Source organism: Echinops telfairi, unplaced genomic scaffold (genome assembly GCF_000313985.2).
Source record: "Echinops telfairi isolate 266 unplaced genomic scaffold, ASM31398v2 ScPeMD7_2;HRSCAF=8, whole genome shotgun sequence".
In the NCBI taxonomy this organism is placed as follows: Eukaryota; Metazoa; Chordata; class Mammalia; order Afrosoricida; family Tenrecidae; genus Echinops; species Echinops telfairi.
The window spans coordinates 21,566,394-21,579,698 of record NW_022103898.1 but is presented as its reverse complement, the minus strand read 5'-3'; the positions used below and the strand labels follow the sequence as shown (position 1 = coordinate 21,579,698).

Sequence of the window (13,305 nt, the reverse complement as noted above, 5' to 3'; positions counted from 1 at the left end):
AATAATCTATAACTTATCAAGGGTTTTGAGGGAGGGAGGGGGGGTGGGGTAGGGAGGGGGAAGAAATGGGGAGCGGGTATCAGGAACAGAATGACACACTGGAGTAATGTATGGATTGTGATGAGATGTAAGAGCCCCCAATAATAGTCTTTTTAGAAAAAAAGTAGTATGAGTGACAGCCATTTAACTAGCCAAGTCTGAATGAAGCGCTTGCTTTGGGCTAGAAGCGGAGCCAGAGGGTGCTAAGGAGCACTTGCTGGAATGAGCCAGCACGTGCGTACTTACGTTGGCCCTTGTAACTTGAGTCTGAGGATCGATCAGCCTGAAATTTTGAGAGATTAGTTAGATCACGAAGGTTGGATAAACTTAAGATTCTTAGGGGACTCTGTGGAAGCTCTTGGTGAAATCACACTGGTGGCCCCTTGAACGTGCCGATGGAAGCACCTGGGTGAGGGTGAGGCAAGAAGGCTGCAGGGGGCCGCCCATGGGGAGCCGCACCACGGCCCTGGGTTGGCTGACCCGTGCACGAAAGCTCGGGCGGGGTGTTTTAAACAGGAGACTGCGCAAATATTAGAACGGATTTTGCTCCATGTGTACCCCGGTGGCGCTGAGCTGGAAACTGCAAGGACAGCAGTTGGAAACCACTCTGACTCTGGTCCCATCGTGTCAGCCTCAGAAACCCACAGGGGCAGTTCTGCTCTGTCCCCCGGCGCTGCTGTGAGATGGAATCCATTCGGCGGCCGAGAGGGGGTCGAGTCTGTGCTTACGAAGAAGCGAGAGCATTTTAACTCTCCACAGCTCTGCGGTCTCACGTGGACAGGCCAGCTTCCGCCTCCGTGTCCACAAGTACTCACGGGCGCTTGGTGCTCCCTCTCAAGTGCTGCCTCAACCCTCTCTTCTGGATTCAGCACTCTCGATTTCAATTACTGGGGAGGGGTGAGAGGCTGATGAAGGCATTTTGCTGAAACGGTCCAAAATTATGTCTGTTTAGTGCAGGTGGACTGGTGTTCACTCCTCTCCCCCAACCCATGGCAGCAGCCAGGAAGCTGCCGTACCTACGGACCTGTCTAGTCTCGGTATTTCCCACAAACAGAACCACACACTACGACGCCTTCTGTGCTTGGCTTTTTTGACTTAACGTGGTATTTGCAAGGCTCCTCCATATCCTGGCATGGCTCAGTGCGTCATTCCTTCTTCCGACTGAGGGAGATTCCCGAGTAATGGATAGACCACGCTCTGCTCATGCATTTCTTGACGGACATGGGGGCTGTGTGTCCATCTTCTGTAACTAGTGCGGCCTCGCACACCTGTGCAACAGTGCTGGTTTGAACGCCCGTTGTTAGGTCTTTGGGCCTCAGAAAGCTGACAAACAAGCAACCTCACTGCCACGGAGTCCGTGCTGACTCAGAGCGAGCCTACAGGACGGAGCAGAACTGCCCTGTGGGTTTCTGAGTAAGTGACTCTTGGCGGGAATGGGGCGCCCCAACTCTCTCCCTTGGAGGGGAGCTGATTTCGAATTGCTGACCCTGCAGCTAGCAGCTCAACGTAGAACCACAATTCTGGGTTTAACTTTTTGAAGACCCCTGAACGGTTTCCAATTTTACGTCCCTACCACCAACAGATGGGGTCCCATTGCTCCACATCTTGCTACCACTTGTCACTTTCTGGCTTGGGACTGGTTACCCTCGTGGGTGTGGAGGGGCAGCTGAGCGTGGCTGCGACGTGTCTTTCCTGCGTGAATGGCTGGCAGGGACACGTGGTGATGCCGAAGGCAACGGCCCGGGCTGTACCTCAGGGTCTGGCTGGTTACCATCAGGTGGGATTCGGTCGTGCGGAAGATGTTGTGGATGGCCCGGGCTGCCAGGACTTGTCTCATGGCTTCGTAGATCACTTCCGTGGTGCTGTCTGTCCTCACGGCCATGGACCCCAAAAACCGCACAATGAACATCTGCTGCAGCAGAGAATCTGCAAGAGACCGCCGTCTGCTCAGACCCCGCCGTCCTGCCTGTTGTGGGTGTGTACCTGTGCCAGGTATGCGGGTCTGAGCAGAGAAGCGGGAGGGGCGGTCTGCTTGCTTCCTAAGGAGGTCTTTCCTAAGGAATTCCCCCCTAAGGACTTTTCTAAAGAGAATGATTTCCTTGGACCAGAAAGGCAACCTTGTCCTCACCTCTGAGGGGAGAAAGCAAGATGGCAGGGCCACCCGAGCACCCTTTCAGCACTAAGGCTCCAGGCGACTACCTGGATGACCCTCTATCTTACCTCTTCTCTGATGCGAAGGACTTTTCTCCAGCCTAGCGACTGGCCACAGACCTGTCACTTCTTTGCCTCATTCATTAAGTCCTCTTATAAAAAAAAATGCTTTTGCAGAAAGTAAAACCTGCCATTGGGTCTCATTCAATGTATGCACATTACCACACATGGGCAGTGATGGTTTATAAGCTCTCAGAGTGCTCTGCCCACTGCCATCATGAAAGCATGAGATCCAGTGGGGGCCTGGCAGTGCCAAATAAGCCGACTAAATTTGGTGAGATAGTTAAAATTTATTGTGCCAACCTGGCCAATAAACGCATGTGGGATTAATTGAAGGGCGGAGAGATAAATGGCTCAGTGAGCCTCACCTTTCTAGTTTTCAGATCTCTTGCTCTTTGATGGTAGGACCAGGGTGCAGCTGCCTTAACCAGTTCCCTGCTTCAGCTGGCAGGGTTCACTTCCTGTGAGACCTCCCTGAGGAGAAGCCACAGCACCTACCCTGGGTGCTGTGTGGAGACCCCTGCCAGCGCTGAATGCTTACACATTCAGACTCGGCTTTCCTCCTGCAGTTGGCGTCACTGCGTGCTTTGTGAGATTGAGGACGACTTTGTGGATCGGTGTCGGACATATGTGCTTGGACAACACTCTCTCTTGTATACATACATGAGTTTCTGGGGATTTGTTTCCCTCGTTACCCAAACTGACACGCTTCGTGACCACAACATCCCTGGCCTGATCCTCCCTTTGGCGCACGCGGCCATCAGTGGGCACTTCCACACTCAGGCAGACTTCTGATGAGCCCATCTGACTCTGCTGGGTCCCTAATGTGTTCAGATGACTCGAGAGTCGACCACATATAGGTGGAGCACCCAGACTGGAGGCAGGACTCACATGAACATTGTGCACAGTTTCCCCCATTGCTGTGAGGCCACAGGGCCAGCTCTCGTTTCGTCTTGAAATCAAAGTAAGCAGAGCACAATTCACTCCGATGCCCTCAGGCCCCCGCAATGAAGGTGTATCCAAGTGAATCTTCCCAGAGCTTCTGGCTACTCAGCTGCCTTGGCCGGGAATAGGCTGTGCTCAGAGGGCCCTGTGTACGTGTAAGAATGTAGCTCAGACAGCAGGCGCTGAGCGACTTGAACTCCGGTGAGTCATGGCCTCGTCAAGTGCAAGAATGAGCTATTGTCTGCAGTCTTGGTCTCCTACTGAGAGACCCACCTTCACAGCTCACCACCAGGACTGCACTTCTTCTTGAGACATCTCGTCCTCTTTCATCTGCCTTCTGCAGTAACAGGACCTCGGGATTTGATTGGGCAACCTTTCTCTCAAGGAGTTACAATGTGTATGGGCTCTATTTGGAGGGAGCCCGGGGGCTGGGGTGGGAAACCTTGTTGCTTTCCCTGGTGTTTTCCTGAGAACACCGCACCTGTGGGGCATCATTTCAATGCAGGCTCTGGGTGTTGTTTCAGCGCTGGCTGCCGTGCTGTACAGACCGGCCCCTTACCTTCAGCTTCTGGAAATGCTTCCTCCTCAGTTTCACCGAATGGGTTGATCCGCCTAGGAGGGGAGGGGGGGGGGCAGCCAGAGTCACCTCGTCAGGGCAGTCGCTTACATGGCGCCCGACCCCTGGGGCTGGCAGTCCCAGGGCAGCAGTCTTTAAGAAGACAAGCCTGATCGCATTTCCAGGAGACACCAAGTCTGCACTCCCGGCTCCCTGGGCCTTACCTGCTGCCTCTGTTCTGATCCAGGAACTCTGTGGCGGGAAGCACAATGTCAAACTGGATCGGGGTTCCTGGGGCAATCAGCTGTTCCGCTTCAGGAGCACCAGCCGCGGCTTTGGGCGAGATCTTGTCATTTTCTGTTTCCGAGTGTCTCACGCTCTGACTAGAGTGCAGAAGAAGAGAAAATCCAACCAACAAATCTCTCTCACCCTTACTCCTTCTAATGACACCTCTGTATCTTAAACGCTAGTGCAACGTTTACAGATAAAAGTCAAAGGGAGATGGTTTCAGCCAGTTCCCCAATCCATTCTGCAAGTAATCTCACTGCCGTCCAGTCAATGCTGACTCAGAGCTGACCCTGGAAGGTTGCCCCAAGTCAGTATTGATTAGATGGCAGTGAACAGAAAGCCTCATCTTTCTCCTACAGAGCTGTCGGCGGTTTCAAACCACTGACCTTGCATAGCGCAGCCTAATGCATAACCACTATGCCCCCAGGACTCCTCTGCTAATAAAGCAAAGGGAAAATGCCATCAAGACAGGAGGGGGGCTTCCTGAACTAGACCCTCAAGCAGCCATCAAAACCAGCGCAAAGCTGCGTGAGCACAGCCAGCAGAGGGCAGGAGAGCAAACCCACGGCAGCGTCCTATGGAGCCAAACATAAACGCTGGGACAGAGTTATTAAAGGAACAATTAAGGCAACTGTAGCCATAGGAAGAAACATGTACAAATACAACATAAATATGCATACGAAAAAAAATCACTGTGTGCAGGCTAGGCCTGGGCAGTACCAGGCCCCCATGTGTGGTCTGTCCCTGGCAGAGCTGTGATGCTGGCCTGGCGGGGGCAGGGAGCACTGACTAGACGCCCCCGACTGGAGTCAATGGGTCTGGGACCTGGCTCTGCCCGTCCCTGGCCAGGCAAAGCCAGGGGGCTCTCTCCCGTTCCTGGCCGTGGGCAGTGTTTCTGGGCTGGGTTGGGGGTGTGTGAAAGAGCAGCTGTGTTCAAGTCCTACGCAGCCCCAGCTGCACACAAGCTAGCTGTCCCTTGGCCCGTAATTACCTGGGGGACGTGCTTCCTGCTTTTTTCCCGAAGCTTGTGACGGGCGTCACGGCTTCCAGCGCCGTCTGGTTCAACTTGAGGGCCACGGCCTGAGAAGCCACGGGAGGCGCATGCTCAGTCCCGGAGCGGGCCCTGACGGACCGTCCGGAGGGAAGGGGAAAGGGAGAGGCAGGCGGGCGGAGGTTACCTCCGGGTTATCCGTCAGGTAGATCTGTCTGGAGATGTTGTTTATGGCGCAGATCCACTGGGGGGACACGGCGAGAACGCAGTGAGCCCAGGCCCGTCCGCTGGGCCGGGCCAGGAGGGGAACGGATGAAGGAGGGAAGGAAGGAAGGAAGGAGGGCAAGCTTTACCTCCTCGTTCTCCTTTCTGCTCTCTGCCTGGAGCGTGATTCCCCTGGAAGGACATGCGGCAGTGAGTGCTCCTGAGCCCACAGCAGCCGCGCTCAGGTGGGGGCCGCAGGGGAGGCAGCGTGAACATGGCCCCCCACTTCTGGGTGCACCGTGGACAAAGCCTGTCAGCTTCCTCCCGTACAAAGGGAGAAAGGGGTGGGGGTGGGGGTCCTGAGCTAGCACAGGTGTGGCTCTGAAGTGCAGTTGAAAATGAACACTATTATCGTTTCGTTTACAGGGTATTATTCAGAGAGGGGAGATTTCATTTGTGAAACTATGCTTATGGCTCTCGAATGATTTCTAATTGGTTGTGAGGGGCAAGATAGCTCTCCTGTCTGTGAAGTTTCCCGGCCCCTGCTCTAGCCTAAAGTGGACTCCGTAGCCAGGCCCATCCTCACTGACCCCAGGGGATTTTCCAAAACCCTGTGGAGGCTTAACCAAGACAGGGTGGACTCCACAGGGTCTGCGTGCACTTGCTTACAAGCACAGGCACCAGGCTCCTGGAGGTTCCCTGGTCTCCAGGCAGAGCTGGTGCAGAAATCCCTGGGCACTTGTCCCCCCAAAGCCGTCCCGTAAGACGTACGATTTTCCGTTAGGGGTGGTGATCTGGAAGCAGTATCGCCGGTCCTCGCAGTCCACTGCCATCACTGAGCAGTTGTCCAGGTCCTGGATCAAGCCCCCCGCCACGGCGCCCCTGGGCTGACACATGAGGTTCCCGCCTTGGGTGAAGAAGTACAGTCGCTCCCAGGTGGTGGTGACCAGCCCTGTTTTACTGAAGGCATCGGGTGGAGAAAAAGCTGTTAGCACGAGGCCTGCTGCCTGGTCCTGGGGTGCGGGGGCATGCTGGCAAGGTGCTTCTTCATGCGAAAGGGAAGCAGCCTTGAGAACCACTAACAGGGCAGCAGAAGTGGCCTGCCTTAGCCTGAGCGACCTGGGAGATGATGTGGGGTGTGCCAGTCCGGGCCCAGCACCAGACAGGCCAGCCGCCCGCCTGAGCTGGGTCAAGGCCATCCCACGAGGAGCAGCCGCCCCCCTGAAGGGCACTGGCTTCTCAAAGACAGGATCCGGACTGCTCTGATTCTAGATTGCCACCAGGGGCACTTGGGCCCACAGCGCTCGCCCCAGATCCTACTTTGTTCCACTGGAGAGGATGCTTGTTCCGTATGTAGGCTGCTGACAGGAGGGGAATTCTGTCACTGGCCCAGGAAACCTGCCCCTACATAGCTCTAGGGCAGCAGCTCTCAACCTGTGGGTCGCGACCCCTTTGGGGGTCGAATGATCCTTTCACAGGGAGGGGTCGCCCGATTCATCACAGCAGCAAAATGACAGTGATGAAGCAGCAACGAAAATAATTTCATGGCTGGGGGGTCACCACCACATGAGGACCTGTATGAAAGGGTCGCAGCATGAGGAAGGTTGAGGACCACCGCTCCAGGGGAGCCCTTGGCTTGTGGGCTCCTAAGTTTATAGACTTTGTGGTGCTCCACACTCTGGTAAGGTCTTCTCCAAGTCTCCTGAACTGGAGGGTTCCCACTATGTGCCCGGATGTGTCTCTTGTACAAACGACCCTGTCTGGCACTGGGTCTCCTGCTCCTCTAACTACAAGCCTTTAAAAGTACGGGCCAGCTAAGTCGGAGTGCTTCTGCCTGCTGGGAATGAATGTATGACAGAAGTGCAACTGCGAGCTCCACTGCACGGATGCAGAAACCCAGGCCACCCCAGCCGAGGGCCCGGCACCGACGTCGGCGCCTTCACCGCCTGTCTCAGGTTCCCTCTCTGCTTCCAAGAGCAACGACACGGGCCATCCCTTTCTTTCAAAATGGGCATCTGAAGACAAGCGTGTCATGTATGTGACCCTTCCTGTGTGGCTCTCAGTCCATCTGGAAGCTTCTGGCCCTGAGACCCTTGCCCTGGTGGTGGGTCCTCACTGCACTGCCCTCTGGTCCCAGAGGACAGCAGCTAGGGGTGGCTATTTACACCTGGCCAGGGAGCACCAGGACAGGGAGCCTGCAGTGTCCCGCCGTCCACGGGCCTGGGGACTTCTGCAGGCCTGTGTCTCTGGGGCCCCAGGCCCCCAGTGTTCGGGCAGGCGTGGTGCTGGGCTGCACTGGCTTCCCCGCCTGCCCCCACACCCTCAAGCTTTCAGGGGGCTGGGGAGCTGCTTTGGGAAGAGGCTGCAGTGCCATCTCACTTTCTGAGGTTCAGGTAGCCAGCCTTCTGGATGAGGTTCCGGTTGATCTGTGGCGCGGCGACGTCAGAGTCTGGGGTGTAGGCGGACTCATCCACAGAGAGCAGCTCTTGCTGGGACACCCGCATCTTTTCGGCTTCGGCTTCCAGCTCTACCTGGATGCTTGAGACAGGAGGAGCCGGGTCGGCTAAGAAGCAGTGGGCAAAACCATTCCCCTGCCTGTGCTCCCCCTAGGCGGAACAGCCCTGGGGGCTGAGCGAGGCGGCTGGGGGCGGATAGATGGGGCTGCTACCCTCTGTTCCCTAACTTAGGTCCCCTCCTCCTCGCGCATTACTGGAAGCATTTCCTTAATTGCTGATCTTAGGGAACACCGCAGGATATGCAGGAAGCCGGCTACACAGCGAAGCAGCTGACAATGTGCTACCCGTGCCCGGACTGCTCACGCAGATGACAGGTGAGAAACGCCCGAGGCGACCCTCAATTGCCACTACCCACCTCTCCGTCTCGGCAGAGTAGGGGAGCCAGCCCCGGAGAGAGAGGAAAGACCAGGATGTGATCAGAACATGCAGCCACAAAGCTGAGGGCACCGCGTGTCCCCTGACAAGGCTCAGACTGCAGGGGCCGGGGAAGTGGGCCACTGTCCAGGTTCAGGGGATGCTAGCCCCTGGCTCTCGTGTGGAAAACCTGGAAGCTTTGGGCCTGAGATAGCAGCTGCCCTTTCCACACCACATGCGGCCCACTGGCTGGCCCACCCGGGGCAGTCGTGGGGGAGGGGGATAAAGCCCCGAGGACAATCTGCCTTAGGTGACCCCTCCCTGTGGCCTCCCGCCCCACATCACAAGAGCTCAGACAGAAGCTGGACGGAGCCTCGGGGCCACCCGTCCACCGGTGACCTCCAAGGGAGCTCACTGGAGTTTTCTCTCGGGGTTCTGTGGCAGGGAAGTGTGGACTGGTGCGTGGCGAAATTCTCTCGGAAACCCCACGTTATGGTCTGTATCCCATTGAAGCCTCCTCGATTTGGGCCAGCAGGCATTTCTGACACTGGTAGGGAGGCTGGGGACCCCTGGGAGCACTGGAGAGCGGCTCTCTGGGCACACTGGCCTGGGAACGTGCACTCTGACACGCAGCCTGTACAGTTGAAGGGGCTGAGCCCCCCACAGGGCAGCATGGCAGAGATGGCTGCTCCTCCATCCTGAACCACCAACATCCATACTGGGGCAGCTCAGGTGGGGGCGGGGCCACCTCTGTGCCACCCTCAGGCTTACCGCCTCCCACACCCACCTGCCCCCACTCAGCAAAGGGCAGCTTTACCTTTGCACCATGTCTGCAGTGGAGGATAATAAGCCATCCATATTTCTGGAAAACATCTCTGCTCCCTTCTTAAAGAAATTAATCTGAAAGATACAAATGTGAGTGGAAGTGAGTATCATCTTACAGACATAATCCACGAATCCATTTGCTGGGCAGGTGGGCGCTGCTGCACCTCCACCAGGCTCCACCCCCGTCACTCCCACCATCATTGCTGGCAGCTGTTAGGCACCAAGGCAAGGGGCTGGGGACCATGACACCCCGCTACTAGCTCACTGAGAGCCTGCTAGTGTCAGGAATAACATCTAAGTTATTTCTGGGCGTACACCAGGTCCCTCACTAGTTGCTGGGGTGAGGGAGTGTGATAGGTAGGTTTATTGTGCCAACCTGGCCAGTAGGAACATGTGGGATTAATCAGGTCTCAGTTTGATTGGAGGGCAAAGAGGTAAATGGCTTGGCAAGGCCTGCCCGTCTCTCTTGCTATCTGGTGATTGGACCAGTGTACTGCTGCTTTAGCTAGTTCTCTGCCTCACCTTGTGAGCTACACTACCTGTGAGACAAGTCAACTATGGAGCCTGTTGCTAGAGCTTGAGGTTCCATTGAGACCTGCTTTGCCGTGATGCTGGTGTGTACATCGCTTGAGCTGGTAGATCCTGTCGGCTTGAATTGCTTGAGTTCAATATCCCATCCGGGCCTGCTTCACTAAGCTTCTGAGCTGCTGACTGTTGCTGACCCAACCTGCTGTTTGCTGCCTGTGGCTGGACTGCCTGCATTGCCCAAGGGAAGACTCAGCTGTCTGCTTCCTTGACCTTGGACCCAACAGCCCTCGAGTTGAAGGACTTCCAGTGTATTAACTGTTCCATGGAAGCGAGTTGAACTCAGCCCTCTGTACTGCTGTGTGGACGAATTAGCTGTTGTATTCCTTTGTGCTCTATAAACCTATTCATATGCTGTGTAAACCTATCCATGATATAAATATAAAATGGTAAGTGTCCTTGTTTTGTTTCTCTAGAGAACCCTGCCTAACAAGTGTCGTGATGATGACCAGCTTTTGTTCTGGGTGGACTTAGGATGGTAAGTGCTCTGGAGGTTACGTGTCGTTCACCACCAGGCAACAGATGGCAGCCTTACACACAGCCCTGGCAAGACAAGCCTTGGGGCGGTGCAGCATGAGGTTCCCCCGGAGGCTTACCATCCTGCTCCCAAGGGGCTCAGAAAACAGTCGGGTGGGTGGGGACAGGCTGCGCAGGGGACAGGGAAAGCTGGGCTACGGATCCTCAGAAGTCTCAGAAGTCTCTGACCGCGCATCACTCGGGATCAAGTATCCAAAAAGGAGGCCTGGATGCGCAGTGGTGAGTGAGAGCGCTCCAGCACAAACACACTAATGGAAAGGTCAACGGCTTGAAGCTGCAGGGAGTTCCACAGGAGGAAGTTGTGCTGGCCTTGGAACCCCGGAGCAGTTCTACCAGGTCCAATCCCAATCAGGTGGCTGTGAGCTGGAAAGGGCTGGGCGGCAGTGGGTGTGACAGGAGGCAGGCTGCGTGGCCCACGCACGCGTAGGTTCTCAATCTAGCATCCTACAGCCACGCTGCACGGCACTTACCCCGGTGTACCACACGAGCCTTCACTTCTGTGTTCTCACAGACCTGTAGGGCAGCCCCTGCGCTACACACAGCTTCCCTTCCTGCCCGTCTTTATGTCAAATGTGTCTGTCAGTCGAAGAGTTGGTGCACTTTGTAGCTAACATCAGCTGGCCAAATATCTGTCTCAGTATATTGTGCACACTTGCATGCATAAAAAATGGAAAGGAAATCAGCTACATGTCCAACCACACTAAAACATCTTTAATGTGGCAATGCAGGAACAGTAATGTTTTGATGAGAAAACATTAGGTAATAGAGCCTACTTGTTACTGTCAAATCCTTGAATGCACCTCAACGTGCAAAGGGCCCGCAGGAAGGGCAGTGTCACCAGCCATCAGCTACGATGCCGGATGCCCCATAAGGCGGATTTAAAGGGCTAAGCAGTTCGACTCACCCAAGACTCATGGTGGTAGGAATGAAACGCACCCCCGCCCCCCCCATAAAAACAAAACAAAAAATAACACAAACAACGTGTCTAAGAAAAAGAACTGTCGTTTTCGCGAGGACTTAGAAATCCGCAGGGGAGCAAACCACTTGGTCTTGTGTCTTCGAAACCAGTTGTTTTTCAGATGAAAAACAGAAGGCAGCAATCTCGGTCCTTGACAATGAGACCACGGGCACTGAGAGGGGTGCTGGCATTGCTGAGCGAATCTCCAAGGCCCACAGGGCTCCAGGTGCACCAGGAGCAGCGCAGGGGTGAGCGAGGGCACAGCGGGGGGCACCGATGCCCAGCTGCACGGCTGTCAGGGTGGGCGGTGCTAGTTGGTGGTGCTCCTTGCTTGCACCCTGCTTCCCTCGAACCACCCAGGAAGATGATCTATGGGCATTTTCTGTCTGGGGGCACAAGGTAACTTTAATCTCTTGCTACTCCACAAAGTTACAAACACATTACAAAAGCTGACAACTGAACTCGGATGTGAAAAGGACCTGCTGTCTCTCCTGCCCCTGAACGAAATGATGGGTTTTGGAGCATGGGTTTTGAAATCAATTGTAAGGCTGATGCTCACATACATGGAAGGCCTTTTTAAAAGATGGGGTTTTTTGTTCCTTAACACCACTTTGCTCCCTCATGCCCCTTTGTGTTCTAAGATCCTGCACGGAGCGGATTCTAGGTGTATTCTTCCCAGGCCAGAGTGAGGTTCTGGAGTTAATGGAAGTGGAGGCAGGGCAGGGGTGGAGGGGACCAGGTGGTGCTATTAGCCTCACAGGCATGGTCATTTGGTCCCCTTCCTAAACCGGGGCCTCCCACAGGTCATCTAGTAGGGGAAGAACCCAAATAGATACCTGAGACTCCAGAAGACATCAAGTCACCGTGGCAAGGTGCTGGCAATTACAGCACCACCACCCCCCCCTCAAATGTTCATTTGAGAAAAATGTCGTTAAGGCTGATGCTTATGGTAAAACAGAAACAAAACACTCACCGCCACTGAGTCGATGCCCAATCGTGGCGAGCCTATAGGCCAGGTAGAGCCGCCCCTGTGAGTTCCTGAGACTCTCCAGCTCTTTATGGGAGTAGAAAGCCTTATCCTTCTCCCACAGAGACGCTGGTAGTTTCGAACTGCTGACTTTGTACTTGGCAGCCCAATGCATAGCCGCTAAGCCACCAGTGTTTTGGGTGCTGAGTGGCAAAGGCCCGTGCACAAACCGGGGCAGAAGCCCAGAGGCATCAACTGCAACAGTAAGCTCCTTCTGAGGAAAGTGGGCCAGGCCTGCCTTTCGATTGCATGGGGGTGAAAAAAGATGGGGGGCGGGGGGATGGGGACCGAATTGGCATGTAGGCCCTTCCCCCAGGGAAACGTGGGATGCAGACCGTCACTCCCTGAACACCAGGTGCAACAAGCCCAACTGAGGGCTGCCTAAGGGGCAGCTCCCCTAATGCTGAACCCCGGAACTTTCCCAGGAGTGTGTGCTTTCACCCAGGATGGCGCTTGAGCGTCACGGAAAGCGGTCAGGCTGGTCTCCCACCTGATCGAGGTCTCAGCCCTACCTGTCCGTGGGCAAAGCCCATCATGGGCTCCATCATGGCCACCCGCTTTCGGTACTGCAGTGCGTTGAGGGCGCAGTAGTACTGCAGGGAGGAGAGGTGCTGCTTCCGCCGTGCCGCCGCCACCTCTTTCACCACTTCCGACTTCACCTGGGGGGGAGGCGAGGGGGAGGGCTCACGCTGTTGAATGTTGGACACAGGTATGCAGGCGACCTCAAGACCAGCCTGCTTGGTCACGGTGGCCTTTTCCACGACAAACATAATAAAAGACGGGTAGAGGGCCACCTCCATTAGAAACCCCCCCAAATGAAAAGTTCTAGACCTGAGTCAAAAAAAAAAATCTATCAAAATTTTAACATGTTAGTGCTTGGGAGGCTGCCAGGAGGGAAGCCGAGGCTTCTGCTTGCAGATCCGCGAAGGGGTACAGTCCTTGAGGAAGCCAGGTGGCAGCAAGTCTGCACCGAAAGGCTTCAGCATTTTGGTTCACTCAGGAGACTCTATCACAAGAAATAAGTGGCCTGAGAAATTCATATACCAGAAGTAAGAAATTTATACATGAAAATACTCAACAGTATCTATGAAAGAAAAAGTTCTAGAGAGGGTGTGGTTTAAGGAATCAGAATCAACCCTAAAGGCCTGGAGCTTGGAAGCCCACGCGGCCCGGATGACAGATAACCCCTGAGTTAACCAGGAGCAAGTGGAAAGGTGGCAGACAAACTCGCTCGGATGGCTGTCAGTGATGGGGTGGAACGTCAATCAC

The 13,305-nt window shown here is 55.1% G+C and overlaps 1 protein-coding gene across 2 annotated transcripts in view; it reads right to left on the bottom strand.

Moving 5' to 3' along the window:
* The window catches only part of APPL2 (adaptor protein, phosphotyrosine interacting with PH domain and leucine zipper 2), a 62,816-nt gene that overhangs the window by 5,454 nt on the left and 44,057 nt on the right, over nt 1-13,305 (bottom strand). For both annotated transcript variants that reach the window (XM_030885314.2, XM_045290219.1), the window contains exons 8-18: nt 12,549-12,695; nt 8,922-9,004; nt 7,614-7,772; nt 6,006-6,194; nt 5,384-5,426; nt 5,218-5,274; nt 5,031-5,119; nt 3,976-4,134; nt 3,755-3,807; nt 1,791-1,965; nt 286-322 (exon numbers count right to left, since the gene is read on the bottom strand). In XM_030885314.2, coding sequence (XP_030741174.1) covers nt 286-322; nt 1,791-1,965; nt 3,755-3,807; nt 3,976-4,134; nt 5,031-5,119; nt 5,218-5,274; nt 5,384-5,426; nt 6,006-6,194; nt 7,614-7,772; nt 8,922-9,004; nt 12,549-12,695 — 1,191 coding nt within the window. The remainder of the gene's footprint in view (nt 1-285; nt 323-1,790; nt 1,966-3,754; nt 3,808-3,975; nt 4,135-5,030; nt 5,120-5,217; nt 5,275-5,383; nt 5,427-6,005; nt 6,195-7,613; nt 7,773-8,921; nt 9,005-12,548; nt 12,696-13,305) is intronic.